The 23,723-nt window shown below is 41.1% G+C and overlaps 1 protein-coding gene across 2 annotated transcripts in view; it reads left to right on the top strand.

Annotated features, from left to right (window-relative positions):
• Positions 1-23,723, top strand: part of txlnb (taxilin beta) — a 135,758-nt gene that overhangs the window by 37,843 nt on the left and 74,192 nt on the right. For both annotated transcript variants that reach the window (XM_018094300.2, XM_002936957.5), the window contains one exon: positions 9,567-9,969. In XM_018094300.2, the coding sequence (XP_017949789.1) occupies positions 9,567-9,969 (403 nt within the window). The remainder of the gene's footprint in view (positions 1-9,566; positions 9,970-23,723) is intronic.

Below are 23,723 nucleotides of genomic sequence, written 5' to 3'. Positions count from 1 at the left end.
CTTAAAAGGGGGGAAGCCAAAATACAGTCCTAGCTAGATGACACTATAATGAAAATAAAAATTTTATATTTCTGATGTCCAATAGCATTGTGTATTCTTAGGTAAAGTATCAATAACTATTGTTCCTTTTCTGCTTATATTGAGAAATATAGTTCCTTATAGTTATGTGAAGCTGGCTACTACTCTCTCTTCAGTGTACATACAGTAGGTTGCCTGTTTTTGCTGGCATGCATGCCACACTTAGTTTGTAAGGAGCAAGTGTCATGACGAGATTATTCTTCTAGAGGATCTACATATAGGTGTAATGTTGTTCCATCCATTCCTGCAAAAATTTTAAGTGATTATTTTAATATGCATTAGCAGCTTAGCACTGGGTGGAGTAATGAGAAAGGTTGCGTGTACAGGAACGGGAAGCAAATGTGGAAACACGGTTCATGGACAGGGGTGTTTTTAGATTCCTAGGCACCAGACCTAAAAACATTCCTACATTGCGCGTGAACATCATACGCACGTGATGTGACTTGAACATGATGTGTCGTGCATGGAAGTGACGTCACGTGCGTGAGACCTCACCGCGACCCCCTCACGTTGAGGGGTTTTTCTTTATTTGATTGAGAGTGAATTTTATTGCTAATAAGTAATTTACACATTTTCCCTACACATCCTAGAGAGCCACCTTGTAACAATTTGGTTCTCTTGGGGATAATCATTCTCAATTTTCCAGTGTAAATTAGTAATGTAAGTTGAGGTGTTTTTTTTTTTTTTGTTTATTTGTCATCCAGCCAAAATCTAACAGTTTACAGTGAAGGGTGGATGAGGAGAATCCCATTCATTTCTATCACTACACACATGGAGCAGGTATGGGATGGATCAGCCCTTTTGCCCTTAGGCCAGTGGAGAGAATATCATGTATACCATATACCTAAAATCTAGGCTGCCTGATTTAAACTGTTGGTTTGTGGAGACCTTTCGAATTACAAACACTATATATATATGTATTGTTTATTTGGTTTGAAAAGTTGGTTATATAATGTTTGTATGAATTGTATTGTTTTTGTATATATAGATAGGATCTTTTGTGTGGAATCCTGTCATTCAGAAAGCTCAGAATTACAAGATTCCACATTAAGGATCCATTGCGCATATATACATAGATTTTTTTTTAAATATATATATATATATATATATATATATATATATATTGAAAATATCCTGTCTACGGAAAAATACTCTTACAACAACACCTTTTCTTAGGATTATATAGAACATCTGTATAAAATTGTTTAACAAAAATTGATACAGCCTGTGCCATACTACTAAAATTGTAATTCACACTTAACACTTACAATAACAATCCAGTGATGACAGAATTTACCCTTACATGACTACCTAGGTTTGATGGTTATTTAATTTTTGTTTAATAACATGTAGCTCTTAGATGATTTCTTTATGTCACATGCTGTGCAGTGTTTATGAGAACTGTCCTATAAATATCTTTTCTCAGATGGTGTGACGATAGCTTACTACATAGAAAAACGCTACTCATCTTGTTTACAAGAGGCATAGCAGGCAGATAAAGAATAATCTGAATCGCCAACACTGAATTAGTACAAGGAACAGATACAAAGCGCCATTAAAAGGAAAACCTAATTTTAGTAATATTTTTTTTTTTACATGTACCAATATTGTCACACAGTTGTTTAGATACACTAAATATCATAATGAGGGGTTATAAATTAAAATATAATGCCTATATATAACCTGCCTAACTGCTTGTTGATCCAGAGGAAGGCAGAAAACCCCATCTGAAGCCTCTCTAATTTGCCACTGAGGGGAAAAAAATCCTTCCTGACTCCAAGATGGCAACTTGTACTTGTAAGAGCTATCTTCCATAACCCTGTATTCCCTCACTTGCTAAAAAGCCATCCAGCCCCTTCTTAAAGCTATATTATGTATCAGCCAGTACGGCGATTCAGGGCGGGATTCCACAACTTCACAGCTCTCACAGTAAAAAATCCGTTCAGAATATTTAAACGGAACCTCCCTTCTTCTTCTGATCCCCTTATATATTTATACATATGTAGGGACCCATAGGGTTTAGCTCCCCTATGGCTTTAAACCCTACCTCTTCACTTATTCTACTGTTACTAGGCAGAGTCCTATGTATCTAGTTTGCACTATGCTTTATACCCTATTGGTTAAGTCTGGTTGACCACTCCCCTTGCAGACTGATATCGTGTCTAGCAAGGAGGAGTGGCTTTCTCTTTGGCTGCCTGTCTGTTACCTGAGAACAGCTCCACTGAGCCTGGGTGCAGCAACAGGCCCCAGTACAGAAAAGATTTCCCCAGATATCACTATCTTGTCTGGAAAAGTCAGGGACAGGGCCCTGTGAACGAGGTTTATACAAATTAGCAGTCTTGTTATAGCAACCTTTAGGAGGAGTGAGCATAGTAAGATCCAGATAGCAAGGGCAGCAAAGGCCCCAACTAGAAGACAGCTGGAAGTAGTTCTTCCACTAGGCAATGTTGCCTTAGCTTAGGGCCACGGACTAGTGACAGGATACAGGTTAGAATAAACCCTGATCTTTGCCCAGCCGTAGGACCCAAAAGAGTTAAAGGTTATCAACCTGGGGATTGAATTTACTATCCAGTCGGCCCTTCCAATGTGGTGCCCAACTGACAGGTACTTTACCCAGCCCAGACTCCAAAAGAGGTGGGATAACTGGTGGCAGGGTCAGACTGGGGGGTGAAGGGCCCACCGGGGCACCTGCCCCAGGGGGCCCCCCACCCATCGTTCTCCCCAAGCACGCATAATTTAACGCAACGGGAGGAGTGGTCAGGCAGGGGGAGCGTCGGCAAGGGTTGGGTCTGGCCTGCTGGGGCCCACTAGAGCCGGGCCCACCGGGATTTTTCCCGGTGTCCCGGCGGCCCAGTCCAACCCTGACCGGTGGTACCCTCCTTTGCTATCCTCAGTGGGTTCTGCTATTTATATCTTGTTCATGTGAGTATTTATCTACCTCAGCACTTCATCTTTCTTGGAAAATAAAGTCTGTATTATAGTTCAACTACAGAACTTTCTGGCATCCTATTTAATACATCTACATTACACAGCATCAGTGAGTTATAATTCAACTACATCCTCATCTCCATCCAGGTATCTTCCACCTAAGCAAAGGCCCATCCTTAGAAAAAGAGTCCCAGTGTACCCCATGCTCTATCCATAGCCTGGGGTTTAAGTACTTTTTAGCCAAAAAGGGGTTACACATAGTTTTCATGTCACCTCTTAAGCGCCTTTTCTGCATTGCAAACGAACCCAAATTGGCCAGTCTTTCTTCAAAACTGAGACTTTCCATACCCTTTACCAGCTTAGTAGCCCTTTTTTGGACCCTCTTTAATTCAATAATGTCCCATTTTAAGCAATGAAGACCAAAACTGAACAGCATATTCTAGATGGGGCCTTACCAGTGCTCTGTAAAGGGGAAGAATAACACCCTCCTCCTGTGAATCTATGCCCCTTTTAATACAGCTCAAAACCTTGTTTGCCCTAGCAGCTGCTGCCTGGCATTGCTTGCTACAGCCAAGTTTAATATCTACAAGGACTTCAAGGTCCTTCTCCATTATGGATTTGCCTAGTGCAGTGCCATTAATGGTATAAGTGGCTTGCATATTGGCTTGCATATTTTTACTTAGTTTAGAAAGGAAAGTTTGTGGGGAACGGTATCAAATGCTTTGGCAAAATTCAAATAGATCATATCTACTGCACCCCCACTGTCCAGCTTCTTACTAACCTCATCATAAAAAGCAAATAAATTGGTCTGACTTGACCTGTCCTTCATAAAGCCATGCTGATTACTGCTCATAATGCTATTTTCCAGTACATAATTTTGTATGTGATCCCTTAACAAGCCTTCAAATAACTTGCCCACCATGGATGTGAGACTTACTGGACTATAATTGCCAGGCTGAGATCTTACTCTCTTTTTAAATATAGGAATGGCATTAGCCTTATTCCAATCCATAGGTACCATAACAGATGAAAGCGAGTCTGAGAATATTAGAAACAGAGGCCACTGTAAAACTGACTCTAGCTCTCTTAGTACCCAAGGGTGTATTCCATCTGGCCCAGGTGCCTTGTTCACATTAATCTTGTGTAAACCACCATATCCTATGTCAACCACTGACTAGTTGGAGCTTGGGCAACAGTGCAGCTATTGGGTGGGTCTTGGCCCTCTGGCTCCTCTACTGTATACACAGAAGAAAAGAACGGGTTAAGCACATCTGCCTTTTCTGTATCCGCTGTAACCATATTGTTACTATAACTCAATGGGGCCACACCCTCAACCTGCATCTTTTTACTATTAATATACTTAGAAAACATTCTGGGGTTGGTTTTGGTCTTTGCCACAATGCGCTCCTCATTTTCTACCTTCGCCTTTGGGATTTCTGTTTTACAACACTTGTTATAGTGTTTATATTCATTTAACACAGCTTCTGTCTCCTTTGAATTTCTTAAAAGCTTTCCTTTTTTTTTTCCTATTAACTTCTTTACCTCAGAATTAAGCCACATAGGGTGATTCTTAACACGTCTACATTTTCTTATTGATAGAATAAATTGAGAACAGTAATGATTGAATATCATTTTAAATGACAACCATTTCTGCTCTGTGTTTTTAGCAGAAAATATAAGGCCCCAATCTATGCTCTGAAGCACTGCTCTTAAAGGAGAAGGAAAGGCTAAGTTATTTGGGGGTGTCAAAATGTTAGGCACCCCCAAGTGACTTTAACCTTGTACCCCCGAACAGGGGCACCAGCCCAGGGTAACTGTAGCAGAGCGCTTCCTGCTTCCTTTTCCTAAAATGCCAGCGGTCGGCACATACGCAGTACAGTGAAAAGCCGACTTTTCTGTTAGAGTTCGGCTTTTCACTCTACTGCGCATGCACGAAACCAGAAAGGAGGAAGCGATCACAGCTACCCCGGGCTGGTGCTGTTCTCTCCGAACAGGGGCACCAGCCCAGGGTAAAAGGTAGGCGATTTAAGTCACTTGGGGGTGCCTAACATTTTGGCACCCCCAAGTGACTTTGCCTTACTTTCTCCTTTAAAGGAGACATATTGGATAAATGGGAAAACCCCTAATTTTGTAGGCAATTATGAATAATATACGGTGCTGGTTTCACTTTGTGCTAAAAATTAATCCTCTGTTAAAATGGCCCCTTTATTGGAGCTCCCTATAGATCCTATCACTTCTCCGTCCAGTGTGAAATGAAGTGTGGGCGTGTCCTAACGGTCCCTGCCAGAAGCACAGTTGGAGGGGGGATAGCCAATACGGATAGCTATACGTTCTGGGTCATTGGAGATCACTAGATCCAATATAGCATGGTTCCTGGCTGGCTCCTCAACAACCTGGGACATAAAATTGTCATGCAACAAGTTTAAAATATGAATGGCAGATTTTCATTAAGGCTAGGGAAGGCTAACCTGTCTTTTTTTTTTATTTATTTTGTAAAATTGACAAACACACAAAATCCTTCTCCCTGACCCCTGTCGAGTATGTGAAGAGAAGTGGGGGGGAAAGTTTGAGAAGAGAGGGTTGATTCACTAAAGGTCGATATTTCGAGCGCTATTTATAGCATGAGTCTATAATTTTTCTCGTCTTAACGCACGATTCACTTAAAGGATACCTGTGTTAATTTAGACACAATGCTGTTTGCGTTGTCGCGAAGACTATTTTCATGAGGTATTTGACGGAACGTGCGCTAATGAGCACATCACGCACAAATAGTCTTCATGTGCGAAAAAACGCACGCCATATTAGCAATACACGGCATTACTTTCATAAAACTACTTTTTTTAAAATCACCATTTCCCTGCAAACTGGAGGATGCATCACTCTAGGGCCAACACATACTTCAATAAATAACACTGCAAAGTCCATATTTTATTGCCAAAAGCTCATTAACTGTACTTTTCTAGAATTACCGCCTGCCTCAAGTAGGTGTTATTTTTCGCACAGACAAATGTGATATTTATCGCGTCTAAGTGTTTGTGAATCATGCATTAGTATTATTTCTGCGCGCAAATTAACACAATGCACATTAGCGCGAAATTTAATGCATGCAATATGCGACTTAACATACACGATAATACTTTAGCGAATTGCGGGTTTTTTCAATTTTATCACAAAAAAACGTGCAATAAAACTTATCGACCTTTCGTGAATCAACCCTGAGGTGTATCTCCCATGTCTGCACACTGGCTTCTTCCTTACTGAAGCTTGTATGCTGATGGGTTTGCCTTGAGAGTTTAAGTCCTGGTACTGCTGCTGGGGAATTGGATTGGCTGGAAGGTTAACTTTGAACATCCCTCCAACCAATCCAATTTTGGCAAGGCCTGTAGCAGGTCTTAAACTTTGAGGGCAAAACCAGCAGCATTGATGGAATTTCCATTAGATTAATAATGTTTCTGCTTCTGACACAGTGGTAATTAGCCCCCACCCCATTGAACTGTTAGTTCCATAAAGAATGCCATTTTAAAAACTGCTTTTTCTGCTTCCAACCCCTAAACACAACCTTTATTTAGACTAATCTTTCAGCCCCTATGTGCTTGTGGTATTGCAACTTCATCCATTATAACAGCATTAGCCCTTCTCTTGCCATAACAAACAATGCTATTTTTTAACTTAAACCCCATATGGATAAAACATTGGTTTGAACAAACATTATTCTCTATAAAATAAGATGGCTGCCAAAATGGGAAGAGTGATAGGTGTGTACAGTAGAATAAAATGTAAAGGCAAAAAAAGGGTTAATGCTGAATACTATATTCATTCATCCTAATATATGTTGAGGGTCTTTTAGGTCAATTAACCCATGATTTTTCCTAAAGTTATTAGTTACCTGTCTGCCCATCAGTGAGTGCTGCCATTTCAATAGTGTATGCCAATACCATGGATATTTTGTGTTCTTATATGCAGGCGGGCAACAAAACCCCCAAAAATATTTTCTGATTGCCCAGAATTAGAATCACAATTCATTGATTCCAGTACTGGTAAATTGGAACGTATTTTTGCAAAAAGCACTCCCACCTGCAATTTGGTAAATTTCCTCTGAAGTCAGTGGGAACTGCGAGTGGTTGTGGGGTAGTTTATTATTATACAAATCCCCTTATAACAGGAAGAAGTGGGGGAGTAAAAGACAGAACTTTGCCCATTAATTATGTTGGGTTGAAACCCCAACATACTGTTCTTCGACTTCAACTTATTCTTCCGCTTTTTCTTATTATTCTTATTCTTAGCGCCCCCCATTTTCTAAACGCTACTCCTCCTACAGTTTTAGGGGTACAACACCCAAACTCTCCACACTTCTTTGCCCTATAGCGGAGCAGGTTGCTTGTGCTTTTATAATTGATCCTGCCCCCCGTCTTTTTGTGCCGCTGCTCCAAACACCCCAATTTTCCTATTGACTTTGACAGGGAAGATTTTCTAACTGCTGCCTTACATCTTAGAAGCTACACTCCCCAAATTTAAATAACATAATCATTGGGTCACCCCGAATGAAACATTTTTTGGATGACCCAAAGTGGGAGGGGCCAACAGCCAATCAAATTTCACCCATTGACTTTAATAGGGAAATTGAAACTGCTGCCAATCTTAGAGCTTTGAGGCTACACTCACCAAACTTGAATCACATAGTCATGGGGTCAGACTGAATGAAAATATGATGATTGTTGGATGCCCAAAAGTGGGTGGAACTGTAAACAGCCAATGAGATTTTACCTATTGACTTGGAGGAAATTCAACCTACTGCCATTCTCACAGTAATAACACCAGGGTCCCCAAACTTTGCAGAGTTAGGCACCAGGTAACTGCGGTTCAAGGTTAGAAAATGTTAGTGGAGCCACTGACAGCCAATCAGATTTAAATGGGGAAATTCAACCTGCTGCCATTCTCACAGTATTAACACCAGGGTCCCCAAACTTTTCACAGTTGGTCACTAGGGGACTGCAGTTTTAATTTTGAAAAAGTGGTTTGATGCCATAATTACCAAAATTTACACAGTCAGTCATTAAGTGACTAAGTACTCAATGTTAGAAAAAGTGGACGGGGCCACCAAAAGCCAATCACATTTCTTTCATTGTTTTCAGTGGGGAACTTTTAACTGCTGCCATTCTCACATGTTTAGTGTTAGGGTCCCCAAACTTTGCACAGTTTGTCACTGGGTGACTACGTTCCAAGTTTAGAAAAGCGGGCAGGGCCAACAACAGCCAATCAGATTTCACCTATAGACTTCATACGTTTAAATTTAAACTGCTGCCATTGTTTAAGTATTAAAACTAAGGTCCCCAAACTTTGCAGAGCTAGTCACCAGGTAACTGCGGTTCAGAGTTAGAAAAAGTGGGTGCAGCCACATACAGCCAATCAGATTTTAACTATTGATTTTCAATGGGGAAATTCAACCTGCTGCCATTGTCACAGTATTAACACCAGGGTCACTAGGGGACAGCATTTTTATGTTTTAAAGAGTGGGTGGCCACCAACAGCCAATCAGACTTCACCTATTTAATTTTTTTTTTGGTTTAAACTTAAAATGCTGCCTTTCTCAGGGTTCCCAAACTTTGCACTTGTCAGTCAGGGTTAGAAAATGTGGGTGGAGCCACCAACAGCCAATCCATTTCCACCCATTAAATTTAATTTGTTTATATTTAAACTGATGCCATTATTTAAGTATTAATTCCAGGGTTGTTAAACTTTCCAACGTTAGTCACTTTGCAGAGCCACCAATAGCCATCACATTTCACCTATTAACTTTCAATGGTGTAAGTGTAAAATGCTGTCAGTCCCCAAACATTGCAAAGTTGGTAATAGGAAAAGTGGGTTGCAAAAAAAACTTTTCTGTGTTGGCATACTCTTATTCACCTTCAAAACAGTATAACGATCAAATACACATACAAGATATATATGCCCATAAGATCCAACCCTGTAAGTGACAGTCAAATAATCAAACATTTACAAATTTCCCTACATTCTATAATGCCAAGTGGTTAACAAATTCATTAGTCTCCTTAAACTGAAATGTTCAGGAGGGAATGTTTTCTACTCTATGAGCCTAAGCCCTTATGTAAAAACTGGCCAAAACTTTCCCTCTCATTCAACCTATTGGGACTCAAAGTACCCAGCAGGTAAATCCACCAGGTTTTATGAGTGCAACAAAATCCCTTATACAAATCCCAATGGTTATGGGTTGCAGCTGCCATCTTGTTTTGGCAAGAAATTTACTCACACCTTACCAGATTTCTCCTAACAGGAGCACTGGCTGGGAGTTTCAGGTAATCAATTACAATCACTGGGGGTTGCTTAACATTTTGGCACCCCCAGTGATTGTAACTTTCCTTCTCCTTTAAATTCTGCTTGTCAAAAACGGTAAGATTCAAAGTAAGACTTAAACGGGTTTCTCCTCTGCTGGAGATATTGTGTAAGCATTTCTTTATATATAAAAGAGGCTATTGCTATAGCTATATTCCTACACACAAGTAGCATGATTTATCCCATTCTTGCATGTGTTTATTTTCTAGGAAAAAATGGAAAATAATAATGGGATATCGCAGCCTGAAGAGAAGTCAACATCATCAGGAAATAAACGGATGGATTTCCTCTGGCAAAATTGTCAGGAATCGCAAGCCAGTGGACCAACAGTGGAGAAAGGTACAGGCCCTCAAACTGAGATAGATGTCCACGACATTGCAGAAGACCTGAACAGACAGCTGGAAGATATTATTCAAACATATGGGTCCTCTGTGGCTGATAAGACCCAGAGTGTTGAATTACCCATAAAAGAGGAGCCCTTAAATGATGATGCTGAATGTGAAGATGATATTGAGGAGGCAAAAGAGAAGATTTCTTCATCAGACGTCATGTCCACCAAAATGCCAGTGAATAAAGAGCAAAAACTTGAAAAGACAATTATAAAAGGGCTAGGTAAGCAATGTTCTCTATTTCTGTTCTTTAGTTCAATATTTCCATCCTTCACCTAATTTAATTTATAACCGTGCCATTTCTGCCATGAGGAAAAGTAAAAATGTTGCCTTACATGGCACTTTCAGTGCATACAGGCTAATTGCACTCTTCCCAATCCAAGTGCTTCAGAGAAGTGAGGAGAAGGAGAGTGAGCAATACGCAGAGAAACACCCCTCATTGCTAATCCAGGGTTTTTAACTGCCTCATATCTAGATTTTCTCCTTGATAATTTATAGAGTGCATGTATATATTTATTTAAATAACACTACTTATGACATTGTATATTTTTATTACTACAATATACAATTAGGGAACAAATGTTGTAGTAAATAAATACATATAATCCTTAACACTTTTTCTGCCAATGACGCATAAGTTGTGGCAGAAAAAGGCTTTATCTGCCAACAACGTGTCTCTATATGGTTTTCTGGGGGTCTCTGTATAATTTGGGGGGTTTTACGGCACATAATATGGTGTCAGGGGGCTCTGTGTGCAAAAGCTGAGCTCGCAGGCGAGAAATCCATATCCGCTACTTTCATTATGGGGTCAGTACATAGACTTTGGTATATCTATGCATATTGGGCATCAAACTACTCAGTAGACCTTAGGTGTTCCTATTTGGGGTGATTTGCCTTTGTACGCAAGAAATTGTGAGATAAATGCGGCAAATAGCAACATTTTTAGGCAATTTTCTAAAATATCATAAAAACCAATAACTTTAGGAAAGCTTTGCAGATTGGTACTTTGGTGCAGAAAGGACTCTTTACCCATGTTGGATTTGTCAGAATGTGTACTTTCCAAAAATATATAGTTTTCTGGGTTTTTCTGTATAGTTAGGGGGTGTTATGGCACATAATACGCTGACAGGGGGCTCTGTATGCAAAAGCGGAGTTGGCAGGCCAGAAATCCATATGCACTATTTTCGTTTTGGGGTCAGTACATACCACAGACTTTGGTATATCTATGCATATTGGGCATCAAACTTCTCAGTAGACCTTAAGGTGTTCCTATTTGGCCTTGTACGCAAGAAATTGTGTGAGATAAATGCGGCAAATTGCAACATTTTTATATGATTTTCTGATGTCAAAAATGTCAAAAAAATCTGCAAACTTAGGAAAGCTTTACGGCTTGTTACTTTGTCATCAAAATTGCTAACTTTAGAAAAGCTTTGCGGCTTGATACTTTCAGAAATGTCATAAAAATCTGCAAACTTAGGTAAGCTTTACGGCTTGTTACTTTGGAGTAAAAAGAAATGTGTACCCATTTTAGATTCGGGGGAATGTGTACTTTCCAAAAATATATGACTTTCTGGGGTGAGTGTACTTTTTACTAGCTTTATCCCACATAAATGATGTAAATGTGTTAATTTTGTTGGAGCTAAAATGACAGAAATGATAGATCATATGGGGGTATGTTCACATTGGGGCCCCTATATGCCACATACTTAGGTAAACCTATACATATTAGGCATGAAACTGTTCAGTGGACCCCTGGTTTTCAAATTCAGGGTGTTTTATCTTGATACCTAATGATATGTGGGAGATAGAGATGTAGCGAACCTCACAAAAAAAGTTCGCGAACCCGTTTACTTTAAAACCTAGAAAAGCCATTTCTGGCCAGAAAACTGATTTTAAAGTTGTTTAAAGGGTGCCACGACCTGGACAGTGGCATGCAGGAGGGGGATCAAGGGCAAAAATTTATCTGAAAAATACGTTGTTGACACAGCGTTGCGTTTTGTGCTGTAAAGGGCACAAATCACACTACATTTCTAAACTTGTGTAATAAACTGCTTTTAAAATGTCCGGCGTCTACATGCCAATCAAGTCGTGTAAAGGTTACTAGCCGGTTCACACGCAAAGACAAAACGCCGCGTTTACTGCAACGAAAAAAAACGCAATAAGCTTTAATGATACCGTCAAGTGAGCGAATAATAGTTTTTACTAGTTGCTTGTCACCTCCAGGACGTTCGTCCTGTCAGTGGGAATATTTCTGTAGTGGTGTGTTTAGCAGTCACCGTGCTTGTGCGCATGTGCACGGTCAGGCAGAGGTAATTCAATGTACAGTGAAGTGAACCAAAAAACACTGATTCTGCAGTGTGGGCCCAGTTTTGGCCTACTTTATTGATCACCTGCAGTGACCATAAAAGATACAATTTTGCTGCTGTTGCAGAACCCTGAAAAATCAGGAATGTGTACATTCCTGAAAAATTAGGGGTTTTTTTGTCGCAGCCACTAAAGCACAGAGGCCAGAAAAAATATGTTAGATAAATGATATAACAACCATTTTGTCAGGCAAACCCTTTCCAAAAACTAATATAGCATACCAAGCACTGATCAACCATGTTTTAACAGCGAATTTTGATAGCTGCACATTGGAAAACTCCAACGCCAGCCTGACTGTCCCTTCTCAGCCTGTCAGTTATAGCTTCTAATGCTAACGGCCTAATGCTGCACAAATATGGCAGCCCCCTCATAGAGGGACATGGGGGATCAGATAGGGAATGTAAAAGCTTGGACAAATATATGTTAGATAAATGTTGAAAATCTTTGTTTTTTTGTTGTTGCAGCCACTGAAGCACATTTTGCTCTGCAAACTCTTTCCAAAAACTAATATAGCGTACCAAGCACTGATCAACCATGTTTTAACAGCGACTCGAATTTGAATAGCTGCACATTGCAAAAACTCCAACCCCCCCTACCTTAGCTGAGGTCAAACGAAGACGAGTAGAATTTAACAAGGTTTTTGAAGCTGGCATTGCCAGACTAGCTAATAGAACCCCCCACTTTCTCAAAATTTGGACGCCCTGGGAACTGTACGCTAATGAAGGCTGAAACCCTATTGTAGCGTTGAAATATAACTACCTAATATGTGTCTTACCAACTACCTTTTTTCATCTTATCTTGAACTGAGACATCATGGAATGCCCCACCGTGAAAACCTATATACACCCTTAATAACCTTACCATGCTGCACTGTTATTACATACATGTTTGCATTTATTACTGTCATTGTACAATTACCATTGTCGAAATCTAATAAAAAATAAAAGTTACAAAAAAAGAAAATCTTAGTTTTTTTGTTGTCGCAGCCACTGAAGCACAGAGGCCAGAAAAACTCAGGATTTACCTGTCCAAAAAGTTTGGCTTAAAATGAAACCAGTAGGATTTGCACCCTAGTTTGTATGGTGGTGGAGGAGGACGCTAAAGGACAGCTGTATGTGGAGTCATGCGGCGTGCAGAGAAGGACAGCTGCATGGCAGTCAGAACAAGTCATCCGGCGTGCAGTAACCCTCTGAGATCCATTCCTCAAACCAGTAGGATTTGCACCCTAGTTTGTACGGTGGCGGAGGAGGACGCTAAAGGACAGCTGTGTGTGGTGTCATGCGGCGTGCAGAGAAGGACAGCTGCATGGGCAGTCAGAACAAGTCTTCTGGCGTGCAGTAACCCTTCATTCATTTTAATAAAGGTCAGGTAATCCACACTTTTGTGACCTAGACGAGTTCTCTTCTCAGTTACAATCCCTCCTGCTGCACTGAAGGTCCTTTCTGAGAGGACACTTGAGGCAGGGCAAGACAACAGGTTTATGGCAAATTGTGACAGCTCTGGCCATAGATCAAGCCTGCGCACCCAGTAGTCCAGGGGTTCATCGCTCCTTAGAGTGTCGATATCTGCAGTTAATGCCAGGTAGTCTGATACCTGCCGGTCGAGGCATTCTATGAGGGTGGATCCAGAAGGGTCCTGGCGCTGCCTTGGACTGAAAAAACTTTGCATGTCTGACGTTACAGAGTGGCCAAAGTGCATTGTCCTTGCAGGTGTGCTCGTGGGAGGATTACTGGCACCTCTGCCCCTGGAATGTGGAGTGACATCACCCTTAAAAGCATTGTACAACATGTTTTGCAGGCTGGTTTGGAAATGCAGCATCCTTTCGGACTTGTGGTACGTTGGTAACATTTCTGCCACTTTATGCTTGTAACGAGGGTCTAGTAGCATTGCCACCCAGTACAGGTCCTTCTCCTTAAGCCTCTTGATACGGGGGTCCTTCAACAGGCATGACCGCATGAAAGACCCCATTCTCACAAGGTTGGATGCAGAGGTATCCATCTCCCCTTCCTCGTTATCAAGGACTACGTCGTCATCCACCATGGTCTCCTCCCCCCAGCCACGTACAAGACCAGGGGTCCCCAAAAGGTGACCACAAGCCCCCCGGGAAGCCTGCTCCTGTTGGTCTTCCGCCTCCACAAAGCCACCTTCCTCCTCTGACTCCACTTCTGACACCTCTCCCTGCGTTGCAGCAGGTGCCTGGGCTTGTTCTGGTGATTCCGCCCAGAAATCATGCTCTTCATGCTCCTGGTCACGCTGGTCTACAGCGTCATCTGTCACTCGTCGCACGGCATGCTCCAGGAAAAAAGCAAAGAGTATTAGGTCACTGATGGTGATACCGGTGCGACTAACCATATTTGTGACCTCGTCAAAAGGGCGCATCAGCCTGCAGGCGCATAAGTACCCAGTAACGGGGGAAAAAAAATCCCCAGCTCTGCAGATCCAGTCCTACCACCCAGTTCAAGTAGGTATTCATTGACGGCTCTTTGTTGTTGCAGCAGACGTTCAAACATCGTTAGCGTGGAATTCCAGCGAGTCTGGCTGTCGCAAATTAAACACCTGACTGGCAACTTGTGCCGCTGCTGAATGTCAGCAAGGGGTGCCATGGCTGTGTAGGAACGTCTGAAATGGCCAGACACCTTCCTGGACTGCCTGAGAATGTCCTGCAATCCTGGGTACTTCGACATAAACCGTTGGACTATCAAATTTAGAACATGTGCCATGCAGGGCACATGTGTTAAATTGCCCAGTCTCAGTGCTGCCAACAGATTGCTTCTGTTGTCACACACCACTTTTCCGATTTTCAGTTGGTGTGGGGTCAGCCACCGATCGGCCTGTGAGTGCAGAGATGACAGGAGTGCAGATCCGGTATGGTTTCTGCTTTCCAGGCACATCATGCCCAAGACAGCATGACAACGGCGTACCTGGCACGTCGAATAGCCTATGGGGAGCTGGGGGTGCACAGGTGTGGAGGAGGACACAGCAGCAGAGGATGAAGAAGCCGAGGAAGAAGCCAAGTTAGAAGACGACTTAGAAGACGAGTTAGAGATCAAAGGAGGAGTAGAGGTGGTGGCAGACCCGCATGCAACCCGTGGCGGTGACACCAACTCCACTGTTGTTGAACCACTCATTTCCTGCTTCCCAGCCATCACCAGGTTCACCCAGTGGGCAGTGTAGGTGACATACCTGCCCTGACCATGCTTGGAGGACCATGTGTCAGTAGTCATATGGACCTTTGCCCCAACACTAAATGACAGAGATGCGGTGACTTGGCCTTTGAGGTGTTGCTCCCATAGTGCTTTGTGTTTGGCGTTCATGTGCCTTCACATAGCAGTTGTACCTAAGTGGGTGTTGGGCTTCCCAAGACTCAGTTTCTGACTGCACTCATTGCAAATTACAGCGCTTTTGTCAGAGGCACACACATTAAAAAAATGCCACACTGCTGAGCCTTTTGATGCAGGCTTTCTAGCGGTAACAGTAGAAGTTGGTGGTTGCGTTGGCTGGTTGACCACAGGTGCCAATTCATGTTGTTGCCCTACTGTTCCCTGCGAGCTGTCCCTGCTTCTTCTAAGTCTTATTCTCCTCCTGCCTCTCTGACTCTCCGTCTCTCCATCTGAACTATCCTCCTCTTGCTCTCTTCTTCTGGGCACCCACAAAACATCAATCTCCTCATCATCATTCTCCTCAGATGCATCAATTTCTTCTGACAGCTCACAGAAGACAGCAGCAGCAGGGACCTCATCACACCTTATGTCCATCTCTGTTGTGTTGCCTGCCTGAATTAGATCTGGTGTAACATCCTCATCTCCTTCATCTTCTTCTGGCAATAATGGTTGTGCATCACTCAGTTCTACAAACTCATGTGAAAACAACTCCTCTGACTCATCCAATGAAGAAGGGGCGGCGGTGGTGGAGGAAGTGATACGTGGGGTGCCCATAGCAGAGGAGGATGAGGATGTTGTGGCAAAGTTAGAAACGGTAGAGGATGGGGTGTGCTGTGTAAGCCAGTCAACTACCTCTTCAGCATTTTTGGAGTTCAGGGTAAGTGCCTTCGGAACACTGGTCGATTTCCTAGGGCCACAGGATATCATAGCAGCACGGCCCCTAGTGCCTCTGCGTGGCGGCCTGCCTTTGCCTGGCATTTTTTTTATTTTTACAAAACAACAACAACTTGGGTGATGTTACTGGACACGGAATTATTATTGTTATTTTTAGACAGATGTGAAAATGCTCACACAGCTAGGTGGCACTTGGTTGAAAAAGACACTGGCAACAAGGCCTGCAATGGCAAAGTATACAGTAGTGGATATAGTATTGCTGGTGGAAATGGGTCTGTCCCCAAACAGTTAATATAGCCTTCACAAAATATTTGACCTGTGGAAAGACAAAAGGCAAGTATAAGGACCTGCTCTTTAGAAAAACCTTTCTGCAAAAATTGCAAATATTCTCTCTTCAACTTGACTTTCTGAAGATCTCCCCAAATCACTGGCAGGGGAGGATTGGAACAAAGGAATGGACATGGCATCCAGGTAAGTAGGGGACACTGCTATCATGAGGACATTGCTACCATGAGGCAAAGTGAGAATCCTGCCTCAGATGGAAGTGCCCCGCAGACATTTTTAAATCAGAATTTCAGCACCTCTAGTGCAGAGACTGCAGATAAGTCACAGTGACAACATTGTCCCAATGAATCATCATCTGAGTTCTTTATCAGAGCAAGTCAAACCCTCAACTCTCTAAAGCTTCAGGACCCAAAACTACCACTGACACTGAGTGACCTGAGATATGCAAGATGAACCCCCCAGGCAGATGTATCTGTTGTTATTAACTTGGAATTCAGAAGGAATCCCTGAGAGAGTCTTTGGAATTAACCACCAAATTGATGGAAATTTTGAAAAGTTTGTCCCACTGGTGAAGGACTTCCTGTGGTAGAGGGCCCATGTTGGCTTTAGCCCATGGGACTGCATCTGTACCAGCTGTCATCAGACCTAAGACTGTCATAGCTAGGCAAACTAAAAACTCTGTGAGTTCCCTTATTGCAGAGAAGAGAGGTTGTTTTTCTCTAATGGGAAGAACACTTTTCATCTGTTACTGCAGACCCAAGAATTTTATGAAGGTGGGAGGAAACAAGTTGATTTTTTTTTTCCTGTTTATAGTCCAACCATATGTTGATAGCACAGAGATCACTAGGCCTTCATGAGACTCATCTAAGAAGGAGAATAAGCCTTGAGGAGCCAGTCGTTGAGGCAGGGAACAACAAAGACACCTTGTAGCCTGAGAAATGCAGACAGAACTACAATAACTTTTGTGAATATACTTTTTATCCATGAATGACCATATGCTTTTGGAAATGGGAACAAGTTTATAAACTTGCTGCATGACAACTTTATGTCACAGGTGTTTGAGGAGCCAACCAGGAACCTTGCTATATTGGATCTAGTGATCTCTAATGAGGTCTATTGGTATATCTATTGGCTATCTTAGTGAAGTCGTTTGCACATGGATAGAAAACTGGCTACAGGATCGGGTACAGAGGGTGGTTGTTAATGGTGCATTCTCTACTTGGAGTAAGGTTCTCAGTGGGGTCCCTCTGTACTGGGTCCACTTTTGTTTAACTTGTTCATAAATGACTTAGGGGAGGGTATTATAAGTAATGTATCAGTGTTTGCAGATGACACAAAACTCTGCAGACCAGTCAGTTCTATCCAGGATGTGGCATCCTTGCAGCAGGCTCTTGACCAACTGGCAATCTGGGCGTCTAAGTGGCAGATTTAACCCTTTTACTGCCTGCCGTTTTGGTCAAAGCGGAACTTGTATTGCCAGACAGTTTTTGAACATTTTACACTGTTTCACTTTAAGGGCCTTTCCTCGGGGGGACTTTTAGTTTACCCAAGAAAACAATATATCGTTTTTTTCAAAACAACCTAAGCTTTCAAAATATGGTAGAATTTTTGTGTAATTCCAATTCTGTAACCAAGATATAGGCTTCTAAATGTCTAAAAATGCAAAAAAAAAATCAAATTTTCCATAATATAAACACACATACTAGAAACAAAAATTATTTTATGCAGGAATATACAACTGATTTGGAAAGTCCCATGTCTCCTGAATGTGCCAATACCAAATATATATAGTTTTATGGAGATCTCTCACTTGTATAGGTCAAAAACTCCCAGCAGTACACCACCAAATTTCCAAAGCACTGCTCCAGAAAGCTGCATACTTTAGATTTCAAGGCCAAAAATTCCACTAACAGAAGGTTTATCCCAGAAAATTGTACATTTTTGGAAAGAACAGATTCTGGGGAATACAGAATAGGCACAACTGTCTACTCCAAACTATCAAGTCGCAATGTTTTCCTAAAGTTATTGGTTTTTTCAAAATTTGTGATTATTTTTAAAAATCGCTTCAAAGCTTCCAGTCTATAGTATCTTATCTCCTACAGGTCATAAAGTAACCAAATAAAACACTCTAAATATGAACGCCAGGGGTCCAATATGTATAGGTTTACTTAAGTATGTGGCATGTAGGGGCCCCAATGTGAACATACCCCCATATGATCTATCATTTCTGTTATTTCAGCTCCTGCAAAATCAACACATTTACATCATTATATGTGGGATAAAGCTAGTAAAAGGTACGCTCACCCCAGAAAGTCATATATTTTTGGAAAGTACACATTCCCCCAAATCTAAAATGGGTACCCATGTCTTTCTACTCCAAAGTACCAAGCCGCACAGCTTTTCTAAAGTTAGCAATTTTGATAACATTTCCAAAAATCCCCTCAAAGCTTCCAGTTTGCAGCATCTTATCTCCCACATAGCATAAGGTATCAAGATAAAACACCTTGAATTTGAACACCAGGGGTCCACTGAATAGTTTGATGCCCAATATGTATAGGTTTACCTAAGTATGTGGCATGTAGGGGCCCCAATGTGAACATACCCCCATATGATCTATAATTTCTGTTATTTCAGCTCCAGCAAAATCAACACATTTACATCATTTATGTGGGATAAAGCTAGTAAAAATTACGCTCACCCCAGAAAGTCATCAATTTGTCAAGCAATTTTGATGACATTTACAAAAATCCCCTCAAAGCTTCCAATTTGCAGCATCTTATCTCCCACATAGTGTTAGGTACCAAGATAAAACACCCTAAATTTGAACGCCAGGGGTCCACTGAACAGTTTGATGCCCAATATGTATAGGTTTACCTAAGTATGTGGCATGTAGGAGATCATATGGGGGTATGTTCCCATTGGGGCCATCATTTCAGCTCCTGCAAAATCAACACATTTACATCCTTTATGTGGGATAATGCTACAAAAAAAGTACACTCACCCCAGAAAGCCATATATTTTTGGAAAGTAGACATCCCCCCGAATCTATCATGGGTAAACATTTCTTTTTGTTCCAAAGTACCAAGCTGTAAAGCTTTCCTAAGTTTGCAGATTTATATGACATTTAGAAAATCGCATAAAAATGTTGCAATTTGCCGCATTTATCTCTCACAATTTCTTGATAAAGATCAGATAAAGGCAAATCACCCCAAATAGGAACACCTAAGGTCTACTGAACAGTTTGATGCCCAATATGCATAGATATACCAAAGTCTGCGGTAAGTACTGACCCCAAAATGAAAATAGAGCATATGGATTTCTCGCCTGCCAACTCAGCTTTTGCACAGAGCCCCCTGACAGCGTATTAAGTGCAGTAACCCCCCCCCCAACTATACACAGACCCCCCAGAAAACCATTCTGATGAATTTAAAATAGGTAAAGTTTTATTTTTGTACACCAAAGTTACACCTGGCAAAGCTACGCTAAAAACAGATTAGGAACACTTATACAGGGATAAAATGCAATAAAACCACAACAATTGTGCAAATCCGTGAAACAACAAAATAAGTCACATGACAGTGTAATTAGTGGTCAGAATATCTGATCCAATAGTCACGCTGTCAAAATAAACATTTTTTGGGTAAAAGAAACTAAAAACAAAGTGGTAAAATGAAAAAACAAAAAACAAAGTGTTTGTGTATACATGTGTGTACATGTGTAAAAGTTGTGTGACAGTGTGTAAGTGTGTATATGAGTGTAAATTAGTGTATAAAAGTGTGAAAAATGGAAAAAAAAAAAACTGCTAAATTGTGTGCTGTAAGTGTGTGTAAATGTATGTAAGTGTGTATAAATGTATGTGTGTGTAAGTGCAAAAAAACAAACAAACACCTTACCTGTCCTGAAGCACCCAATCGCCTCCTCCTCCAGGCTGCAGTGGGCGGCGGCATTTGGGAGGAAGCAGGAAGCAGCAGACGCGATGCGATCGCGTCTGCTGCTTCCTGGATGGTCCTGCGATGATTGTGTCGCAGGACCCACATGGCAGCCCCCCTGGCTCGTTGCCCAGGGGGGCTGTCATCTCTAGAAACTCTCTGCAGCGGCGGCAGATATTGGTATTTAAGCCCTTTTACTGCCACGACGTATCCCATACATCGTTGGCAGTAAAAAGGTTAATGTGGATAAATGTAAGGTCATGCACCTGGGATGTAAAAATCTGCAAGCCACTTATACCCTTAATGGGACTGCAATAGGCAAATCCATAATGGAGAAGGACCTTGGAGTCCTTGTAGATAATAAACTTGGCTGTAGCAAGCAATGCCAGGAAGCAGCTGCAAGTACAAATAAGGTTTTGAGCTGTATTAAAAGGAGTATAGATTCACAGGAGGAGGGTGTTATTCTTCCCCTTTACAGAGCACTGGTAAGGCCCCATCTAACAATTACAAAAAATGCTAATTTTTCTCCTTCATGGTTAATCGTGCTTTAATGAATGGGCCCTTAAGAGTTGCATTCACTTTGTACTAAAAGTTAATTCCAGTAACTTTGTAACATTACTTAATAAAACCCTTTTCACGTCTTAAGATGAAGCCTCCTCTTGCTCACTGAAAGTATCTACTGGGGAATAAAGCATCAGAGAATTTATTGAATGTCCCATTTCATATCTATACATACATCCAGCCTCTTTTCCAGTGTAAACAAATCCAGCTTGGTTAAACTTTCCTCATATCTTCCATACCTTTTAAATACTAAAGGTTTGTTCAGATAGTGATTGTATGTTTAAATGCAACAATCTAAAACTAACATTCAGACTGAAACCTAACCTTGTCCAGTTGACTAAATGACCGATCGCCATGGTACGAAAATCAGGATGATAATCTGGAGCCAACACACACGGTTAGAAAATCATATGAAACTATGTTTCATACAATTATATTGGTGCATGTATGGCCTTTAGTCTTTTTATAAAGTCTCTTTATAGGACTTTCTCAATTTCAATAATATCCCTTTTAAGTACTGGAGACCAAACTGTACTCCATATTCTAGATGGGGTGTTGAATGGCCCTGTTCTCCCCTGAATCTATATCCCTTTTAATAACAATAATAAATTGCAAATACTTCAAGCTGCAACCTGGCATTGCTTATGCACAACTTTATTATAAGGGAATTTGTTTCTACTCACCGATAAAGTTTTTTCTCAGAGTCCCTTCATGGCAGCACAGGTGCTAGTGGGTTAAAGCAGTCTTCCCTTTAGGAGGCAGGATAGCAAACAAAAACAAATAGGTTTGGTTCCCAGATTCCTGCTCCCACTTCCCCATTTTAACCTCACCTCTAACAGTTCCAGCTAGCACAGCTAAAAATAGAATAGAGGGGTGGGACTTCGTGTGCCATGACGGGACTTTACCGGTGAGTAGAAACAAATCCCCTTTTCTCGGTTGTCCCTATGCAGCGCAGGTACTAGTGGGTTAGTCCCAAAGCAATGAGGCGGGATAGATGGAGAACAAGAGAAAGAAACAGGAATACTTAAGGTAACATGAGACTGTTAGTGCTCTAACATGACAACTGAGGGTGAGTGGTATTACATCACCGCTGGTTGAAGAACTTTGCGGCCAAAGGCTGCTTCTGCAGAGGAAAAACGTAAAACTTGAAAAACTTTGTGCAAGTATGTATGGAGGACCATGTAGCCACTTTACATATCTGTTCTGTGGATGCTGAATTGGCAAGTGCCCAGGAAGTGATGAGTGCTCTGGTAGTGTGTGCAGAAGTTTTGAATGGAACAGGTAGACCTCTGTTGGTATAAGCTGAGGTAATTAGGCTTCTAATCCATAGGGCAATGGAAGCTTTAGAAGCATTATTGCCCTTTTGTTGAGGACCGTACAATACGAACAAGAAGTCTGACTTGTAGAACTTGGTGGTTTTACAATGTTTAGGTTATGGAGAAGTCGTTCCTGTGGTGACTATGGCTTAGGACAGAGTGAGGGAGGGGCCATTTCCTGGTGAAAAGTCGAGGTGACCTTGGGTAGGAATGTGGGGAGGGTATGGAGTATGACCTTATCCTCATGAAAGATGCAGCATGGTGGTTTATTTAATTTTATTTTTTTTTAAACATTTTATTGAAGTTTTGCAATAAACAAAAATTATTATAAAAAAAAAAATAGATAATCTATTATAGTTCCTATATTGTGGGGAGTGGAGAAAAAGGTAAAGTCTTTCTCTGTTGAATGGAAAATTCTCCAAGTATCATTTAGGCCAGTGACTTTAAAGAATTTGTGTAAAAGTTTCGATTCTTTGAAATGATCTTTAAATTTCCAGTCAGTTCTGTCAAGGGACCATAAATAAGATTCATTTAAGTTACCTGCTAAAATTAAATTAGTATGGGGTAGTGAAGACATTTGTTGTTTAAGCCAGGAGAAGTATTCACTGTTGGCATTTGGAGCATAAGCAGAACATAAGTGCCATGGAGTATCATTAATAAGTACCTCTACGTAAATATATCGGCCTTGCTCATCTTTGACTGATTGTAGTTGTAATAAAGGGGGTGAACCTTTATTAATATTAATAATTTGTATTAATTGGCATTAATAACAAATATTAATACATATGCAGGATCAATGATTAAACCTTCTGATAAACTGTTAGTGAGCAATAACTTACACACACACACAAGTAATAATAGAATCAAATAGATTTACTTATCTTTGTATGATTATAGTTACAAACATAGCCAGTTCTGCATCAATTCATCAAGCCCCACAACCTTTGGTGCAAGACCTTCAGGTTCCCGATAACCAAGCGATGATCCAAATGTCCCGGCACTCGTTCAGGAGTCCTAGGCGAAGCTACTGACCCATGGTGGAGGCTCACTTTTATACCAGAGTTCTTAGCAAACCCCCAACACCAAGTGCTGAATATTGTGTACAAACTCTTGTCATGAACAAAACTTATTAACTAGACTTTGTAGAAGGCCTTATTTGTTGCTCAAATAAATTGTACATAGAGTGTATTGTCTATATGCTGTCTGTTTGTTTATTCCAAGGATATTTGCTGGGTAACAATACCTGTGTTTACTGTTTACCCAGCAATATACATAGCACAAAGACATTGTACCTTGAACACTGGACAATAGCTGTCCCAAAATTTGCTGCTTTTACTTGACTCAAACCTAAGATTTGATTCATATGTCAAAGCAGATGTATATATTGTAAATCCTTATAAAATCAATAGAAAATCCACCGTGCTAAAGTAGTATAGCTACATTTAGTTTGTCGTGAAACAGGATAAC

This window comes from Xenopus tropicalis, chromosome 5 (genome assembly GCF_000004195.4).
Source record: "Xenopus tropicalis strain Nigerian chromosome 5, UCB_Xtro_10.0, whole genome shotgun sequence".
NCBI classification, from domain to species: Eukaryota; Metazoa; Chordata; class Amphibia; order Anura; family Pipidae; genus Xenopus; species Xenopus tropicalis.
This window is presented reverse-complemented; position numbering and strand designations above follow the sequence as displayed.